General features: G+C 44.8%; 1 protein-coding gene across 1 annotated transcript in view; it reads left to right on the plus strand.

The window, feature by feature from the left end:
- Positions 1–20182, plus strand: part of LOC137413128 (ras-specific guanine nucleotide-releasing factor 1-like) — a 152909-nt gene that overhangs the window by 62526 nt on the left and 70201 nt on the right. The window contains exons 10-12 of the mRNA XM_078772681.1: positions 9457–9523; positions 12896–13023; positions 17412–17479. Of these exons, the coding sequence (XP_078628807.1) occupies positions 9457–9523; positions 12896–13023; positions 17412–17479 (263 nt within the window). The remainder of the gene's footprint in view (positions 1–9456; positions 9524–12895; positions 13024–17411; positions 17480–20182) is intronic.

Raw genomic sequence — 20182 nt, forward strand, 5'->3', positions numbered from 1 at the left:
TTGGAACAACCAGGACTCTTCCTAGAGCTGGCCACCCGGCCAAACTGAGCAATCAGGGGAGAAGGGCCTTGGTAATAGAGGTGACCAAGAACCCGATGGTCACTCTGGCCGAGCTCCAGAGATCCTGTGTGGAGATGGGAGAAACTTCCAGAAGGACAACCATCACTGCAACACTCCACCGATCTGCGCTTTATGGCAAAGTGGCCAGACGGAAGCCTCTCCTCGGTGAAAGACACATGAAAGCCCGCTTGGAGTTTGCAAAAAAGCACCTGAAGGACTCTCAGACTGTGAGAAACAAGATTCTGTGGGCCCTCGGAGTTAGCTTCATCGCGGGAGATTCCAATGATTCTGAAAGCTTTGGTTTCAACAGCGTGAAGCCGAGCTAGGTGTGAGGCAGGAGCACCAGCCCATAGGGGAGAGCAGTATTCCATTGAGCTGCGGATTAAAGCCTTGTATGTAGTGAGGAGATCAGGTGTGCCAAGGAAGGACTTCGCACGACGGAGGATGCCCAGTCGGCGACTGGCTTTGGAGGCCAGCTTGTAAATGTGGTTTTCCAATTTATGCCGTGGTACAGTGTGATTGTACACTTGTGATGATGCCTTGTACACTGTGATGACCTCCATATGGCGCAGTAATACATTAGCTCCATTAGTCAGGTTCACTATGTCAATAAATTATATTTCGTTCAAAATCATGGTAGATTAGCAAACCTATACATTTTTGGAAAGGTTATAGCATAAGGAAACTAAACATCAATGTTTACATTTGGAGAGATACCTGTATGGCGGCCATTTTGGATTTTCAAAATGGCCACTGTAAAATACATATTTTGTTCTATTTCTGCCTCTAATTACCCTAAAAACTTTTAAAAATATACTAAACCTATATTTTCAGGGACAAGGAATCCAATGAAAGTATCAAATTAGTGCTATGGGGAATGGCAAGACACGAATCAAAGGTTTTGAATTGCAAAATACTGTCTTTATATTCGCGATAAGTTGCATAATCAAATACATGTTATCATTTTGTACAGGCAGTTAATAACATCGAAATGTGTCACAATAATTCATATCACCAAACATACACAGGCAGTCAGCAAAATCATATATACACATGCAGTCAGTATAACTTCACATCTACACAGGCAGTCGATGACAAAATATACACAGGCAGTCAATGGCATCAAACATACACGATTACAGAATATGCCATTTAGAGTTCGTCATCACTGTCCTGTGTGTCGTATCCGACAATATAGTCCGCATCGTTTTCACAGTCCGTTCCACACAAGCAAAGGTCGGTCAAATTGATTGGCAAATCGAATTGGTCGAATGGTCGATCGAATCGAATTCGATGAATCGAATCGAATCGAATCGATCGAATTGGTCGAATGGTCGAATGGTCGATCGAAGCGATTGGTCGAATGGTCGAATGGTCGAATTGGTCGAATGGAATTGGTCGAATTGGTCGAATCAAATTGGTCTGAATTGGCAAATGTAAACATTGATTTTCAGATTTTCCATGTAATAACGTTTCCAAAAATGTATAGGTTTGCTAATCTACCATGATTTTGAACGAAAAAACATAGTGAACCTGACTACATGGAGAAAAGCCAAACGTCATTCACTTCAGATGCCAGTTTGGTAATATCCTCCCACAGCAAGTTATGGCAGATAGTGAAGCCAAAGATTTCCAGGGGTTGCTCCTCTTCTTGTGGTGTTTCAGAGAAGTAGTTTGGGTAGTTTACTGATCCTTGTGGAGAGACAGAGTGCACGTGACTTGCTCGCATCGAACATATGTTCCAAGTAGCTGACCAGTGGTTTTGTCTTGTCTAGGTATAACAAAGGGCTTCAGCAGCAGGTGGCCTTTCTTATGAAAAATGTATTGTCGCATGAACAATGAACACCCAAAAGGGCATAACCATAATGAAGTGGTTATCGACCTCGCTGGAGTTTAAACACCAACGATAGCCGAACTATCATGGTTCCACATTGGACCCATGCCGAATGGTTAACATAGGCCCGTATTCCGGTGGTGTCTGTCACCACGCCGGTTATTACTCAGGATTATTACCAATTTATCTTGCCAGAAATACCAATATTCCCAGAAAGAATTACTGTACTTCTTTTGTGGAAAACGTTAGTGTGGCAAAATGGTGGTAACACAAGAACCGCACAATTTCTTAACGAATAAATAAATAATTTATTACACGAGACACAGCAACAGAATCCCAAACGTACAAACACAAACGATACGAGAAACGCTGCACAAGATAAATGAACCCAGTGATGGTGGCATCCACACACAGTCAACCAGTGAAGCTGCACGAGAGAGGTGACACATTGCGACCTTACGCAACAGGTGTACATTATGCCTTACACAAAAGGTGTATATTATGAAGTATTCATACTAGAAGTACCCACTCCCTACGGGAGCTGCTGGGGGGGGGGGGGGGGGGGGGGAGGGTAGGCGTCTTCATGATTAGTAAGCATCTTTATGATTATTAGCTCACCGAACGTAGTTTTGGGAAGCTTATGGGATGGCGCGTTGTCCGTCAGTTTGTAAACACTTTAAACTTCTCTGAAACTGCTGATGGGATTGTGACCAAACTTGGCTAAAATGATATTTGGTATGTTGAAACTCATGTTTGTTCACGGCATTAAAAAAATCAGGCCCGAATTAGGTATACGGCAGAGGGGTGGGGTTGCCCCCCAAAATAGGTATTTACTTTATTCACAGAAGTTCCACACAAAAGCTACACACAAAAAAACTACACGCAATTTGATGAAACTTGACCAGAACCTTCCTCACCTGTGATATACCAAAGTTTGTTCACGGCATTAAAAAAAATCGAGGTCCAAGGAGGTCTACGGGGGGTTTGAGCCCCCTAAAATAGGTATTTGCTTTCTTCTCTGAAACGACACACACGATTTCAATGAAACTTGACCACAACCTTCACCACCCGTGATGGCCTCAAGTTTGTTCACTGCATACACAAAAAGATTGGGGTTTATGGGGGTGTTTGGGGAGTTCAACCCCCTAAAATATGTATTTACTCTCTTCTCTGAAACTACACACACAATTTTGATGAAACTTGACAACAATCGGGATTTGTGGGGGTCTATGGAAGGTGGGGGGGGGGGGGAGGGAGGAAAGGTGGTGGCGGTGGGGACTCAGATAATTTCAATTGCACCTCCCTCCCCGAAAGGAAGAATATGCCAAGATGGGCCAATATTTTTTATTTCAAACCTTGATGAAATCACATGAAACTTGCACGTGCACAAGTTTAGGGTGCCTTTATTAATCCCTGCCAGATTCGGCTATCTCGGTCAAGTCCTCGGTCAAGTTTCTCGGTGAAAGCCCACAGAATCTTGTTTCTCACAGTCTGAGAGTCCTTTAGGTGCTTTTTTGCAAACTCCAAGCGGGCTTTCATGTGTCTTTCACTGAGGAGAAGGCTTCCGTCTGGCCACTCTGCTATAAAGACCAGATCGGTGGAGTGTTGCAGTGATGGTTGTCCTTCTGGAAGTTTCTCCCATCTCCACACAGGATCTCTGGAGCTCAGCCAGAGTGACCATCGGGTTCTTGGTCACCTCTCTTACCAAGGCCCTTCTCCCCCGATTGCTCAGTTTGGCCGGGCGGCCAGCTCTAGGAAGAGTCCTGGTTGTTCCAAACTTCTTCCATTTAAGAATTATGGAGGCCACTGTGCTCTTGGGAACCTTCAATGCAGCAGAAATTTTTTTGTGGGTTTCCCCAGATCTGTGCCTCGACACAATCCTGTCTTTGAGGTCTCCAGGCAGTTCCTTCGACCTCATGGCTTGGTTTTTGCTCTGATATGCATTGTCAGCTGTGAGACCTTATATAGACAGGTGTGTGCCTTTCCAAATCATGTCCAATCAATTGAATTTACCACAGCTGGACTTCAATCAAGGTGTAGAAACATCTCAAAGATGATCAAGAGAAATGGGAGGCACCTGAGCTAAATTTCAAGTGTCATAGCAAAGGGTCTGAATACTTATGTAGATGTGATATTTCAGTTTTTTATTTTTAATAAATTTGCAAAACTTTCTAAAATCCTGTTTTCTCTTTGTCATTATGGGGTATTGAGTGTAGATTGATGAGGGGAAAAAATGAATTTAAACGATTTCAGCATAAGGCTGTAACAAAACAAAATGTGAAAAAAGTGAAGGGGTCTGAATACTTTCTGAATGCACTGTATATACAGTCACATGAAAATTTAAGTACACCCCATGTAAAGTTTTGACTTTTTCAACATAGTTCAACATACAGCTATTTGATCTTCATTTCTACAATATTGATAGATAAAGGTGATATAATCTATCTATAATTCCAGTAATCTCTGTATGTCTGTGACCGCTGTTTCTCGACAACCACGGGTCCGATATACTTTAAACTTGCCAGGTATATTGCTGGGGACCCGAGGATGTGCCTTTTCAAGGTTTCATATTAATCGGAGAAGTAGTTACCGAGCTATGTCCAAAAAACGATTCAACCAATCAGAGAGCAGCGAGCTATCACGTGTGCCGAACGTGGCGAACAGACTCTGCCTCGGACGGCACATTTGAGAGCGTATTCATTTATTTCACGTTGGCAAACTATGTTGCCGTTAAACTATGTTTTAAAACTAATTAAAACTAATTTGCGATTCTTTCGCTTTCCTGCGCGTTTGTGCACGCTATGGCGATTTCTTTACCAAACTCCGCAAGCCGTTCGCTTTGGACCAAACCATTTCATGTAAATAGAGGGGGGGGGGGATTGTCACCGTACTCGCAAGCCGTTCGCTTTGGACCAAACCATTTCATGTAAATAGAGGGGGGGGATTGTCACCGTACTCGCAAGCCGTTCGCTTTGGACCAAACCATTTCATGTAAATAGAGGGGGGGGGATATAATTTTAGATATATATATAGTACGGGCATGCCCTAGTCTATCTATAATTCCAGTAATCTCTGTGTGTATGTTTGTTTGTCTGTGACCGCTGTTTCTCGACAACCACGGGTCCGATATACTTTAAACTTGCCAGGTATATTGCTGGGGACCCGAGGATGTGCCTTTTCAAGGTTTCATATTAATCGGACAAGTAGTTACCGAGCTATGTCCAAAAAACGATTCAACCAATCAGAGAGCAGCGAGCTATCACGTGTGCCGAACGTGCCGAACAGACTCTGCCTCGGACGGCACATTTGAGAGCGTATTCATTTATTTCACGTTGGCAAACTATGTTGGCGTTAAACTATGTTTTAAAACTAATTAAAACTAATTTGCGATTCTTTCGCTTTCCTGCGCGTTTGTGCATGCTCTGGCGATTTCTTTACCAAACTCCGCAAGCCGTTCGCTTTGGACCAAACCATTTCATGTAAATAGAGGGGGGGGGGGGGGGGATTGTCACCGTACTCGCAAGCCGTTCGCTTTGGACCAAACCATTTCATGTAAATAGAGGGGGGGGGATTGTCACCGTACTCGCAAGCCGTTCGCTTTGGACCAAACCATTTCATGTAAATAGAGGGGGGGGGGATATAATTTTAGATATATATATAGTACGGGCATGCCCTAGTATAACAAATATCATGAAACATTTACATTTTGTAGTCCGTTGTATAATTTAAATAAACATAAATGCAAATTTCGCATGTGGAAAAAGTAAGTACATCCTTGGCTCTAATAGGTGGTATTGCCCCCTTTGGCAGAAACAACCTCAAGTAGGCGTTTCTTCGGACTGTCTACCAGTCTCTGACATCGACTGGGAGAAATTTTTGCCCACTCCTCCATGCAGAATTCTTTCAGCTGTGCAATGTTTGAGGGGTTTCTTGCATGCACAGCTCGTTTCAAATCCCCCCACAACATCTCGATGGGATTTAGATCCGGGCTTTGACTTGGCCATTCCAGAACCCTCCATTTCTTTCTTTGCAGCCATTCCTTGGTGGATTTACTGGTATGTTTAGGGTCATTGTCATGTTGCAAAGTCCACCTTCGGTTGAGCTTCAACTTTCCGACAGATGGCCTCACATTATCCTCAAGCACCCTCTGGTGCAATGAAGAATTCATAGTGGATTCTATGATGGTGAGTTTCCCAGGCCCTGATGCAGCAAAGCTGCCCCAAACCATAATATTTCCACCACCATGCTTTACAGTTGGTATCAGGTTCCTGTGGTCAAATGCTGTCTTTGGTTTTCGCCAAAGATGTCTTCTGGCACTGTGGCCAAATAGCTCTACCTTTGACTCATCTGTCCAGAGCACATTGTTCCAGAAGTGCTGGTCTTTGCTAAGTGTTCATTGGCAAACTTTAGTCTTGCCCTGATGTTCTTTCTGGACAGCAAAGGTTTCCTCCTGGCACACCTCCTATGTAGATCAAATTTGTGCAGCCTCTTTCTAATGGTAGACTCGTGCACTTTGACATCAACAGTGGCAAGAGCTACCTGTAGGTCCCGTGATGACATTCTGGGGTTCTTAGAGACATCTTCCAGCATCTTGCGGTCTGCTCTCGGGCTGAACTTGCTGGGGCGGCCTGGCCTGAACAAGTTGGCAGGTGTTTGGAATCTTCTCCACTTGTAGATGATCTTCAGGACAGTCGACTGATTGATTTCAAATTGTTTGGAGATCTTTTTAAATCCCTTCACAGACTCGTAGGCATCTATAACCTTCTTTCTGAAGGCCTCAGAGAGCTCTTTTGATCTTGGCATGGTGACGCCACACACTTCAACAACAAAGAGCAAACCAAACGAAATGTCTGAGGTTTAAATAAGATAGGTTCCTCCAAGATCCTTTCTAACGATGTTCTAATCATTTGCACCTGAGCTGGTGTACCTGATTCTAATTTTAGGTATTTGAAGTCGTGATAAATGTAGGGGTGTACGTACTTTTTCCACATCCGAAATTTCCATTTATGTTTATTTTAATTTTACAATGGACTACAAAATGTAAATGTTTCATGATATTTGTTATATTATATCACCTTTATCTATCAATATTGTTGAAATGAAGATCAAATAGCTGTATGTTGAACTATGTTGAAAAAGTCAAAACTTTACATGGGGTGTACTTACTTTTTCACGTGACTGTATATTAGATTGAACTAGCAACGGTACCCGCCCTATGGGTGGGGCTTCAATTGGGAGGCCCAAGTGAAAAGGCTAAATATCAGAAATTGAAGGCTTTTTTCTTTTAAACGATTTATATAAACATCCGTTAAATCTCGATCGGTGCAGCCGTTTGTGCGGCACCCGGGAAAATAACGTCATGCGGGAGCAAGTATCAGCTGGATGTGGCAGTGTGGGAGTCCACGTTTCTGATCCACCTTCATGCCGAATTCGCCCACCACTTCTCCAAGCATTCCGCTCTTCAGATCCGCCATGAGAGATTTAAGCTTGACACTGAAGACGCGTGCAGTTAGTACTCCTGATGTCGTATGTACTCTCGATACATGTTTCCTTCATTGTAAAAACTACCAAATCAACAGTTAAAAGGATTTTGAGCCGATAGGTGTTATGGCCTTGGCAAGATCGATGGAGACAGCGATCTGTTAGCGTATACACCACCCAAATAGCTATATGGAATTCTCTCATGTAGAGATTAAACGTCGTTTGAACTTTGGCCGAGGTCATTATCTACTTTTAATGATGTTTATATACGAATGATGTTTAATGATGTTTATATTGGTTTTGGGTCGTCCTTTCCGCATATCTCGTGGGATTGTGAGTTGGAGAGACGGCCATGATTGCGGGGAGGGGGTTGGAATTCTTTCAAGCAGGGATTCAACCCGTGTCCTTATAAAAGGTCTTTGTCAGAGGTCACCGAGTCCGATCGATGCAGCCGTGCAGCGATCGGTGCAGCCGTTTGTGTGGCATCCGGGGCAGCGATCGGTGCAGCCGATCGGTGCAAACGTGGACTCCCACACTGCCACATCCTGCTGATACTTGCTGTCGCATGACGTTATTTTCCCGGGTGCCGCACAAACGGCTGCACCGATCGAGATTTAACGGTTGTTTATATAAATCGTTTAAAAGAAGAAAAAAAGCCTTCAATTTCTGATATTTAGCCTTTTCATTTGGGCCTCCCAATTGAATCCCCGGCCGTAGGGCGGGTACCGTTGCTCGTCGTCACAATGGAAATATCGTCACAATGAATGTTATGCGAACGCGAATGTTATGCGGGAGTCCAAACCTGAGAATGCTGGAGACCAAACCTGAGAATGCTGGAGACCAAAGCTGAAATTGGAAAAACTAAATAGCCTATTTTACTCCTGGAGATCCCAGGATTACCCACCCAACATATCGTTGCGATCGGTTCAGCCGATTTTGCGGTACGTTCGAACGGACAGACAGACAGACGGATGGACATTTAGTGAATTATAGTAAGATGAGCTGGTTGTGCCCATAATTATTTTCGTGTAATTCAGATATTTTAAAAGCAAGAGTTGTTTTTGGTCGTGATTTATAAAAGGGAACCAGACAGAGACTGAGTGTTTATGAACTCAGAAAAGGAGAAACAACCTTTTGAATGTGAAAATACTCACTTATATTTTCTGTATTTGTATTTGTAAATACTCACTTTTGAACTGCCATTCACCTGCAGAATGAAGAAAAAGTCTTATCGGTGAAGGCCCAGTGTGGGTCTGCGTCGGCAGACACCGAGAACAATGGATGGAAGCAACAGTACATTGGTCGAGGTATGCTGACCGCTGTAGGGGATGCAAGGAGAAGCTGAGGTTTTGGGCGTTAACCCTTCGTCTGAGCAAAAGAGCAAGGAGAAGATTATGTTTCTGGTGCTCCTTTTCTCCAACGAAGGGTTAATGCCTGAAATGTTCAAAATGTCAGCTTCTCTTTGCTTCTCACGGCGGTTAGCTTACCTCGATCAATGTCGTTGTGACTTAAATCATTGCCATCCACCTGTGTTTGGTTGTTTTCTCTGCTAAATGACATCCCCCATGACTGTGTGGTTCAGCGGATGTAAATCACTCAAACGTTTTACTTAAAGAATGGGATGATTATTTTCATCAACGTGGCTCCTAAACTTTGTGTCGAGTCGATACATGGCACCTGTTGTTCTCAGATACTCCAGGTATATAACACGGCAATGTCGGTTCAGGACAAGCACTTGCTCAGTGTTTCCTGCTAATAAACCTTCATATCCATGGGAAACTGCCAAATAATCATATTTGTCTTAGATTTCCTACAATTATTCACCGTTTTGCAAATTCGAATAATATAATCTCGACTGATCGAACCAATTATTTTCTGCTCTGTAACTTGAAACATTTTTTTTCTCAAAAGAAAGTGTAAATCTGAACTCACGACACAAAAGCTAATGTAGTTGTGGAAAGGTTTACTCGACACAAAGTTGGGCAATTTGGCATCGTACGTTCACACGAGATTTGCTGATGATTTGAAATAACCTTTCAGCGGATGTAAATATGAGCACCTTGCCTGACCGTGGTATGCAGGGAGGTGGTGTTATATCTTTGGCCGAGTGCACTCTTCTTGAAGATCCTGAACCAAGTGATGATGAAAGTAAGCAATTTTGATAAGAACACAACTTTGGTTCAACATGTCCCCCAAATATTCCTACAGGTCGCACAACATCTGCCAACAACCCTCTTATGGTTAAACTGCCAAAATCTAGGCTCTCTGCTCACCTTCACTCTTTCATTCCCCTTTTCTCCAGCCTCTGGAACAAACTCCCCCACTCCCTTCAAATCCCACTCCTCCCTCCAGGTCTTCACAACAGCTGTTCACCACCATATCATATCTTCCCCCATCCAAAACCTTGATCTTTTCTACCCCCGCTAATTCACCCCAGATCCACTTTTTTGAAATTCCAACTTCTTTCCTGGAAGTCCTTGCAGTGTCCATATGTTTTATACCCCTCCCACCTCCCCCCAAACCCTCTCCCTCGCACAGTTCTCTCGATGTTCCTGCTCTCAAATGTTGTGTTTGTGTCCTTCCCCCTCTCTCCCCATCTTGTCTACCGCTCCCCTTATTTTTGTGTTTTATGTGTCGGCTTGACTTTTTGTGTGATTAATGTTAGCTCTTTCACGAGCCTCGATCTTGTATACAAAAATTACAAAAAAAACCCATCTCATGTGATGAAGATTACAGAACATTTTCTAATTGGCACTCATTTTACCTGTTCTGTTCATACAACATGTACACCATATTATAACCACTCACCTCATGGTATTCTGGCTCACTTTCAGGCCTGTTTACGGCTCAAATACATCGTGCCATTAACTCACATCGATGTGCTGCAGTCTTTTCCATTCTTCAAGTAAAATCGGCCCAAGACTGATTGGTCAAAGTTGATTGTATTAGTCATTGAACACATACGGCATGCTGAATCTCCATTGATCCACATCGTGTTCTCAAAGCCTCAGATTCTCAGTGAGCTTGAGGTCAAATGTTTTTTCTGAATCCACAGAAGATTTTGAAAGTTAATACCAACATCTCTGAACTAAAAGGGCAAAGTGCATTGCAGTATTCTCGTCATTGCATTGAGGGAGGTACTGGAGCATAGGATGATGCACTTGGTCTGAAATGATGCTCACTTATAGAGGGACCAGCAGTTGCAGACAGAGCCACATCATAAGCCAACCTATTAGTTTACCTTCAGTTGTATGCACTGGGGAAACATGACAGGAAGAGTTCAAGACTTCCTGTAGTGATCCTTCATTGAGTGAGTTCTCACCTTTCCATGTACACACAGATCTGAACTACAACTTGTATTTTGTTTTTTTTAAGAGTAAGTTTACAGAGCGTATGAACTAACAGTAGCACATCAATGTAGCTCTTGGGAACAATATAGGCAAGGGAATGAATTAACAGGAAAAGAGAGAGAGGGGAGGAGGAGGAGGGAACACAACACAGCAACCTGCAAGTGAGTGGGTGAGGAATGGTTAATGGGGGGAGGAGAGGGGTAATAAAGAGTGTGAGTAAAGATGTGCAGAAAACCACATACTTGAAGCTCTGGAATGAACTGTTGGGTTTACAGTCTCTGGAAGGCGTCTACATACGGTACAGAAGAAAAGAGGAAAAAAAGGAGTTGAGGTGTGCATTTAGCGTGGATTTTGGAAATTCAACCAGGAAGCAGTTACTGGAAGACACGTGCATTTCTGGAGAGGGTCAGAGGACTTGGGGAGCAGAAGCAGCAATATCAGAGATCACTAACCTACCTACCTGTGATGTGAGATCAACAGACCTGGTGCTTTGGCCTCATCATGGAAGATTCCAATAATTTTGAGAGCTTTATATATCACATTGAAGGAGCTGCGCTCCAACGCGAGTCGAAAGAACAGACGCGACCAAAGACGGAATTCGTCCGAGTTGCTTTATTGAAACAAAACAGCTCAGGTATTCTGACAAGCCCGTTTATCGGGCAGCAATATATATACACATTTATGCCGGGGCGTTTGCCCGGGAAAACCGAGACCGGGCATGCCCGGGTGTCAAGGGCGAGTCCTGGAAAGGCGAGTCTGGACATGCCCGGGCGTCCTGGACGCGGCCTGGCAAGTCGAGGCTGGGCGTGCCCGAGCGCTCTGGGCGAGCCCTGGAAAGGCGAGAGCGGGCATGCCCGGACGCTCTGGGCGAGCCCTGGAAAGGCGAGTCTGGACATGCCCGGGCGTCCTGGACGCGGCCTGGCAAGTCGAGGCTGGGCGTGCCCGGGCGCTCTGGGCGAGCCCTGGAAAGGCGAGAGCGGGCATGCCCGGGAAAGACGAGACCGGGCGTGCCCGGGAGGTTCGGGCGTGCCCGGGAACAGCGAGTCCGGGCATGCCCAGGAGAGGTGCGTCTGGGCCCGTCCGGACGAACCCGGCATGGCGATCGCGCCCTGGCCGCGTCCTGGCAGGTGCAAGGCGATTGTGTACATTCAGCGGGAACCGCTACAACATAATCCAGAGCGACATATGTGATGCTGGGGTGCTAGCCCAGAGGGGAGAGCAGTACTCCATCAATTTGTGGATGAAGGCCTTGCGTGTAGATAAACGTTCATGTGTGCCAAGGAAGGACTTTGTACAACGCAGGATGCCCAGTCAGTGACTGGCTTTGGAGGCTATATTAGAAATGTGGTTTGCCCAAGAAAGGTCATGGCAGATAGTGAGACCGAAATGGTTGAGTGGCTGAACCTCTTCGAGAGGATTGTTAAGGAAGTCGATGGGAGGTTTTGCCGGACGGTCCTTTCTGTGACTGATAGTGAGATTTGTCAGGATTGAAATACATTCAAGCGTTTGATCAGCTTGTGATTCTATCAAGGTCTGAAGAGAGGGAAGAGACTGCAGCCTGCCTGCTTGAAGGATGAGGGACGTTATAGCAGAGGGTGGAGTCATCAGCAAATGGATAAAGAGGATTTTCCAGAGAATCAGAGATCATTGATGAAGATCAGGAATAGGACTCAGCCCAGAACACTGCCTTGAGGCACTCCAGCTTTGACAGGGAGAGGAGACGAAAGGGTTCCGTTGAAAGTCACACATTGGCTACGAGAGTAGAGGAAGTCAGTAAGCCGGATGTGTGGAGCTATAGGCAGAGAGCTTGGGGAGATAGGCAGGTGCCAGATTATATCAAATGCTTGAGATATGTCTCATGTTGTAGATCTTGGATAGATGTAGACTCTGAGTAGTTATACCGGTGAGTATTGAAGAAAAACAACACCCCGGTGATGTCCCTGTTCTCCTCCTCACTCTTCGCCCTGCCCTCCCTTTTCCCATGAAATTAACTTGATGAACTAGTAGGTTGAATTAATACGGTGGTGGTATAGCACAGATATCATGTGCAAATGTCCTCCCATGTCAAAGTTCATTGCATTGTTGACGTTTAAAAAATCACATGTGTGTAATTACGTGTGGTTATTGTTGAAACACCCAAACAATCGAGTTACTCGTGGTGTGTGTCCAGCACGTGGAGCAGTATCGGAGCTCGACTTTCGGTTGGTTGTGCAACCGGCAGAAGGTTCATCCTTCATGCTTGCCTTGATGGCTGGAAAGAGACAAGAAAAGGCTGCTTGGACCAGTGATATTAGCCAGGTGCTTTGTGGGATTCTGAGGGGATACACTATTCTCTCATCCTGTGGCTGTTTTGAATCAACAAAATTCCTTTAATTCTGATCTCTTCAAATGTGTTGTAGACATGGCATGTTTGGTGTGTGTAATGTGGAAGGCGAGATGAGAACAACTGATCTTGCTTCAACAGTTTATTGAGCATTGCAGGTGGAGATGGGTAAAAAAAACATCGGTGACAGCTTCACGGACATGGTAGAGATAACGGACTAGTCCCGATGTCCACGACTCGTCGGCCATCGACCGCATGGCTCGCATCAAGATGGCGGAACCCGTGACGATGAGGATCATGGGAGTTTACAGCAGTTTTTGCTATCAATGCATTATAACTTATAAGTGTTTTACTTATCACGGTCATCTCAAAAGGATCATCCGAATATTCTCAAGTAACAACTTTAAAAAAAAAACGGAAAACATTTGTTCAGCCAATCAACTCCGTGCACGGATAATTCACGGAAGTCGCTCACCGGCACAATAACAGAGAATCATCGAGAATTCACAGAAGAATAGTAATGAACGGCTAAGGTCGATATCTACTTTACAGTAATACCAAATATAATTACGTTTTTTGGTGAACACATTATTTTTGTACAATGTCATATAATGCATTATATAAACTTAGGGAGATGAGGGTTTGGGTGATGAGGGGTTGGGTGATGAGGGGTTGGGTGATGAGGGGTTGGGTGATTAGGGGTTGGGTGATGAGGTGTTGGGTGATGAGGGTTTGGGTGATGAGGGTTTGGGTGATGAGGGTTTGGGTGATGAGGGGTTTGGTGATGAGGGGTTGGGTGATGAGGGTTTGGATTATTGAGGTTAGAGTTGTGGTTATAAGTGTAAGTGTGACGAAGATTAGGTTTATGGTGATGACAGTTTGAATGATGAGGATTAGGGCTCGAAGGCAAAACATCATGTGTAGGCAGGGCAGGGATAAGATGAGGGTTAGGATCTTATTCCTTCCCTTCTTCTTCATCTTCTTTTGCTTTCATATGAAGCACATGGCTGTGAATAGCATCATCGGCCGAGGGAGGGGGGGGGGGCATGGCTGTGTCACTGATGCAGTGCCCCCCTGTAGGAATTTATGGGACGCCCTGTCGAACGTCCATCCGGCACATGCATTGATTCCTCGCCCTGAATGTTCGGATGATGAGGATTTGCCTGACGAGGCTTTGGGTGATGTGGATTAGGGCGACAAGACAAAACCTTGTGTTGTGGTGCGGCATCAAGATGATCGAGGTTTCGGGTGATGAGGTTTAGGGTTAGGGTATTGAGAGTTATGATTATTATGGTTAGGGTGATGAGGGTTTGGGTGATGTGGATTAGGGCGACAAGACAAAACCTTGTGTTTGTGGTGCGGCATCAAGATGATCGAGTTTTCGGGTGATGAGGTTTAGGGTTAGGGTATTGAGAGTTATGATTATTATGGTTAGGATGATGAGGGTTTGGGTGATGAGGATTAGGGCTGCAAGGCAAAATGGCATGATTGAGCAGTGCCGGGTAAAGACGAGGGTTATGGTGATTCAGAGAGTTGCCTCAGTGCCAGTGAGTGTGGCAGTTCACTCAGTCAGTTTGGCAAGGGCCATCTCTCTTCAGGACAGGTCTCCCATATCTACTGCCCCTGATGTGAACTCGGCCTGGGAATTCTTCCACAGAAACCTGCTCTTTCTTATTCACAAATTCATCTCATCTTCAATTGTCCTTTCTTCCCACCCATCGAACACTATCCTGTGATGAGGCAGGTGCTCTGAAACAACTTGTCCCGATCCTGGAAAGCAAACCCGACCAAAGGCAATCTCAACTCATTTCACAAAGTCAACAACAAATGTGTGCCCACTCTCAGGAGAGCCAGAAAACACCATCTGTCCGACCTCAAGAATGAACTTTCAAACTTATTTCCCTCTAAATCCTGGTGGTGCCTTGTTCAGTCTCTCTCTAGAGTTTAGAGTTTCCCCAACCCCAATCTCTTCCCTCTCTTCAAATGGCATCACAGCCTACTCCGCTCGTGAAAAGGCCGAATGCCTCATTTCTGTGTCTGCTTCTAAATATTGTGTCCCCAACCCTTCACTCTCTGTACCTACCCTACCCAGTTGCTCCCAACTGCTCCTGGACTCGTCTTTTGTGTCTGAGAAAGTTGAGAATGCTCACCTTAGTCTAACCAGAATCTTTCTATCATGTAATCACTCCAGAAGCACTCCTGCTTTATTATCTATACCATTCTTTTGACCCTTCCCGCTACCCTTCTTTCACCCTCCCCATCTCCCCATCTCCCTCTCTTCCTTCTCTCCATCCTCTCCCTTACAGTGCATTCAGAAAGTATTCAGACCCCTTCACTTTTTTCACATTTTGTTATGTTGCAGCCTTATGCTGAAATCGTTTCAATTCATTTTTTCCCTCATCAATCTACACTCAATACCCCATAATGACAAAGAGAAAACAGGATTTTAGAAAGTTTTGCAAATTTATTAAAAAGAAAAAACAGAAATATCACATTTACATAAATATTCATACCCTTTGCTAAGACACTTGAAATTTAGCTCTGGTGCCTCCCATGTCTCTTGATCATCGTTGAGATGTTTCTACACCTTGATTGGAGTCAACCTGTGGTAAATTCAATTGATTGGACATGATTTGGAAAGGCACACACCTGTCTATATAAGGTCTCACAGCTGACAATGCATATCAGAGCAAAAACCAAGCCATGAGGTCGAAGGAACTGCTTGGAGAGCTCAGAGACAGGATTGTGTCGAGGCACAGATCTGGGGAAGCCTACACAAAAAATTCCTCCTGCATTGAAGGTTCCCAAGAGCACAGTGGCCTCCATAATTCTTAAATGGAAGAAGTTTGGAACAACCAGGACTCTTCCTAGAGCTGGCCGCCCGGCCAAACTGAGCAATCGGGGGAGAAGGGCCTTGGGAATAGAGGTGACCAAGAACCCGATGGTCACTCTGGCTGAGCTCCAGAGATCCTGTGTGGAGATGGGAGAAACTTCCAGAAGGACAACCATCACTGCAACACTCCACCGATTTGGGCTTTATGGCAGAGTGGCCAGACGGAAGCCTCTCCTCAGTGAAAGACACATGAAAGCCCGCTTGGAGTTTGCAAAAAAGCACCTAAAGGACTCTCAGACTGTGAGAAACAAGATTCTGTGGTCTGATGAAACCAATATTGAACTGTTTGGCTTCCGTCTGGCCACTCTGCCATAAGGCCCAGATCGGTGGAGTGTTGCAGTGATGGTTGTCCTTCTGGAAGTTTCTCCCATCTCCACACAGGATTTCTGGAGCTCAGCCAGAGTGACCATCTGGTTCCTGGTCACCTCTCTTACCAAGGCCCTTCTCCCCCGATTGCTCAGTTTGGCCGGGCGGCCAGCTCTAGGAAGAGCCCTGGTTGTTCCAAACTTCTTCCATTTAAGAATTATGGAGGCCACTGTGCTCTTGGGAACCTTCAATGCAGCAGAAATTTTTTTGTAGGCTTCCTCAGATCTGTGCCTCGACACAATCCTGTCTCTGAGCTCTGCAGGCAGTTCCTTTGACCTCATGGCTTGGTTTTTGCTCTGATATGCATTGTCAGCTGTGAGACCTTATTTAGACAGGTGTGTGCCTTTCCAAATCATGTCCAATCAATTGAATTTACCACAGGTGGACTCCAATCAAGGTGTAGAAACATCTCAAAGATGATCAAGAGAAATTGGAGGCACTTGAGCTAAATTTCAAGTGTCACAGCAAAGGGTCTGAATACTTATGTCAATGTGATATTTCAGTTTTTTCTTTTTAATAAATATGCAAAACTTTCTAAAATCCTGTTTTCTCTTTGTCATTATGTGGTATTTAGTGTAGATTGATGAGGGAAAAAATGAATTTAAACGATTTCAGCTTAAGGCTGCAACATAACAAAATGTGAAAAAAGTGAAGGGGTCTGAATACTTTCTGAATGCACTCTGTATCCCCTTCTAACTCCTGCAACCCCCTCTCCTCTACCCTTGCCTTCCTCTCTACCTCTCTCCATTCTTTATATCCTCGCTGCAACTATCCCTCTCTTCCAAAGGAGAACCCAATATTTGAATTTTCTCACCTTACTTAATCCTTAGTTAATACATGAACCGTCGACGCACAAAAAAGTTTGGCAATATTTCGAAATAAACAACCATGCAGCAATTGTTTAACCATTTGTGTGTTTTTTTTTAGATTAAAAAAACTTAAGTCCTTTAAATAAAAAAAGAACATGCCGTTTAAATGTTTAAGAGAAGCTTCTATTTTGTTAACATATGGCAGCCAAACATATATTTTGTCTTTACTGACTTGATGAATCCAAAGAAGAAAACAAAGTCTCGCAGTGATTTCACAGGAAGCTTCTATTTTCAGTGCATCGAGAACCTACGCTGTAACAGTGGACTTCCTGGTGGAGCTGATGAAAGCTTGCTTCTGATGCGGTTAGTCCACGCAAGATCCATTTACTCCTCATAATGCACGTGATCTGTATACTCGAAATGCTCACTCAATTTGCCTGTTTCCTGGGATCCATCTCCTATAAGTACATGCCTGATCCATTTACCTATTTTACCTGATCTACTTCCTCTAAGTGTACACCTGATCCATTTACCTGTATGATGTGATTCTCTTTCTATAAATGCACATTCTCTTCTTATCTTGAAACCCTGGTGACAAGAATGGTAAAGTAAACAGCCTGAGGAAGTTGCTACTACAGGTGAGGGAAAAGAGGAACAAATAAGTGTAGGTGAACAGTGAACATCAATATTGGGAAATTCACCAGGAGGAGGATACTGGCAGACCTGGCATAGGCAAACGTGGATATACGGTTTTCCCAAGAGAGATCGTGGCAGATCGTGAGACACAAAAGTTTGAGTGACAACTTCTTCATGTGTATTGTTAAGAAAGTAGATGGGAGGGTTTACCAGATGGTCTTTCCATGGAGACCAAGTTAGGGTTTTGGATTTATCAGGATTTAAAGACATATTCCGTGTGCTGGACCAGCTTGTGATTCTATCAACGTCTGCAGAGGGAAGAGGTTGCTACCTGCCTATCTGAAGGATGCTATGGCAGAGGGTGGTCAGGTCAGATATGGAAGCATGCGCTGAAGCAGCGCGTCGTCATGTCCACTTTCCGCTGGTACTCGGGGCATCCTTCTGACCATCCCCCAGGCAGATGCCCAGCCCATCCCTGTCTCCTTGAGATACCAATCAGCCTGCTGCTATCATGAGATGCGTGGTTGGCCTGTTGGCCTCCTCCACTCACAAGGCTGAGAGAATCTGGTCAGCAGGATCAGCATCAGGAAAACAAGCCACATGTTCACACAGCCGCAGCTGATGCTCAGGACTATACAGGTAACAAATCTCATCTGAGTCTCTCTCAGCAAACGCTTGTTAGACACAAGTCCAACGAACGATAGCCAACGATTCTCCGAAGAGACCTGGTTAAAGAGTTAAGACTTTGTCTCAGATACTTGGTCAGTCAGATTCCAAGTCTCACATCTGTAAAGCAAGACTGCAAGCACCAAGGACTTGAAAATTCGGACTTTCGTCCTCCTGTGGGTACCTATAGGTACCGACAGCTCCACACCCCATGCTCCAGTGAATCCATGACTACCCAGACCCAACCCAGACATCAATTGACTTCTGGCTCACAACATGTAGATACATGAATATCACTACCAAGGTAAGTGAATCTCTTTGTGACCTCAACATCCTCACCACAGACAGGTACAGACAAGATAGCGGCATCCAATATGTCGATGAAAGTCTGGATCTTAGTCTTGACCCAGGAGATCCATGATCCGAGTTCTCTGACTCTTTTGTTCAGCACCTTGAGGGCCCCTGTAAAGATGTCCAGAGTCTCCACAAAGATGACTACATCATCTGCGAAATCAAGCTCAGAGATCTTGACACTCCCAAATGATGCACCGCAGCTAGATCTCTCTGACATCTTCCCTAGAATCCAGTCCATCCAAGTGTTTAAAAGTGTGGGGGTCAGTACACACCCATGATGAACTCCAGTAACAACTGGAAATAAGTCAGAGATGGAACCACCACACCTTACAGCACTCTCAATACCAGAGTATAGTTCCGACATCAGATCGATCAGCTTTGGTGGCACCCTACAAAGACCAAGGATCCCTCCAGAGGGCATCCCGATTAACTGAATTAAACGCTTTGTGAAGGTCAACTTAGGCTGAAGGCAGTCACTGCTGAAATTCTCGCCTGCATTCTGTGAGGATTTGAAGAGCAAGGAAACAGTCAATTGTTGACCTCTTTATTGTAAAGCCAGACTGCTCTGGGAGCTGATGCTCAAGCAATTGGTGGCAAACTTTATCAATAATTATCCGAGAAAGGACTTTGCCTGGCACTAAGAGCAGTGTCATCCTTTGGTAGTTGTTGCTGTCCTCGCGATCACCCTTCCCTTTCCAGAGAGGAAAGGTTTATTTCTAGGCACCTAAACAAGGCACCTATTCTAGTCAGTTGGGATGATGCCTGTGCTCCAAACAGAGCACAGAACTGCATGCAACAACATGTGTACAGCATTTCCACCAGCTTTGAGAAGTTGAGCATTAATGCCAAAGATCCCAGGAGCTTTGCCCCTCCCCCCTCCTTTTAACTGGTTTACCACAGCTTGTGTTTCCACAAAGAAAAGTGGTTCACAGCTGATTGGAAGGTCAGCAATAGCAATAGTAACACCTCTGACATACAACTCAACAGCTGGTGGGTCCGTTTGGTAAAGCCGCTCAAAGTAACTGGCCCAGCGGGCCTTCACTTTAGACGCCTCTGTCAAGAGCTCACCACCCTCCGCTCTAACTGCAGTACAGCGATGGAATGGTTTGGAGGAACGCAATGCACTGATTCCTCTGTAAGCAGGATGAGAATCACTTGACCACAGGTGATGCTCTGCCTTTTCACAGATTCCTCACACATAGGCCTCCTTGTCTGCCCTCAGAAAGTCACAGCTCTCTCAACAGCTCAGTTCTGCCATCCAGTGTGGCCCTGCGACACTGGTCAATGATATCCAGAGTCTCTTGGGAGACAATGTTCTTCTTCGCCTGAGGGTGGGTTCCAAGATACCCACCGGCAACATCAAGGATGGTAGTCTTGAAGGCTCTCCACAACTTTTTAGGATACCCTGAA

Source organism: Myxine glutinosa, chromosome 2 (assembly GCF_964187855.1).
Source record: "Myxine glutinosa chromosome 2, kmMyxGlut1.1, whole genome shotgun sequence".
Lineage (NCBI taxonomy): Eukaryota > Metazoa > Chordata > Myxini > Myxiniformes > Myxinidae > Myxine > Myxine glutinosa.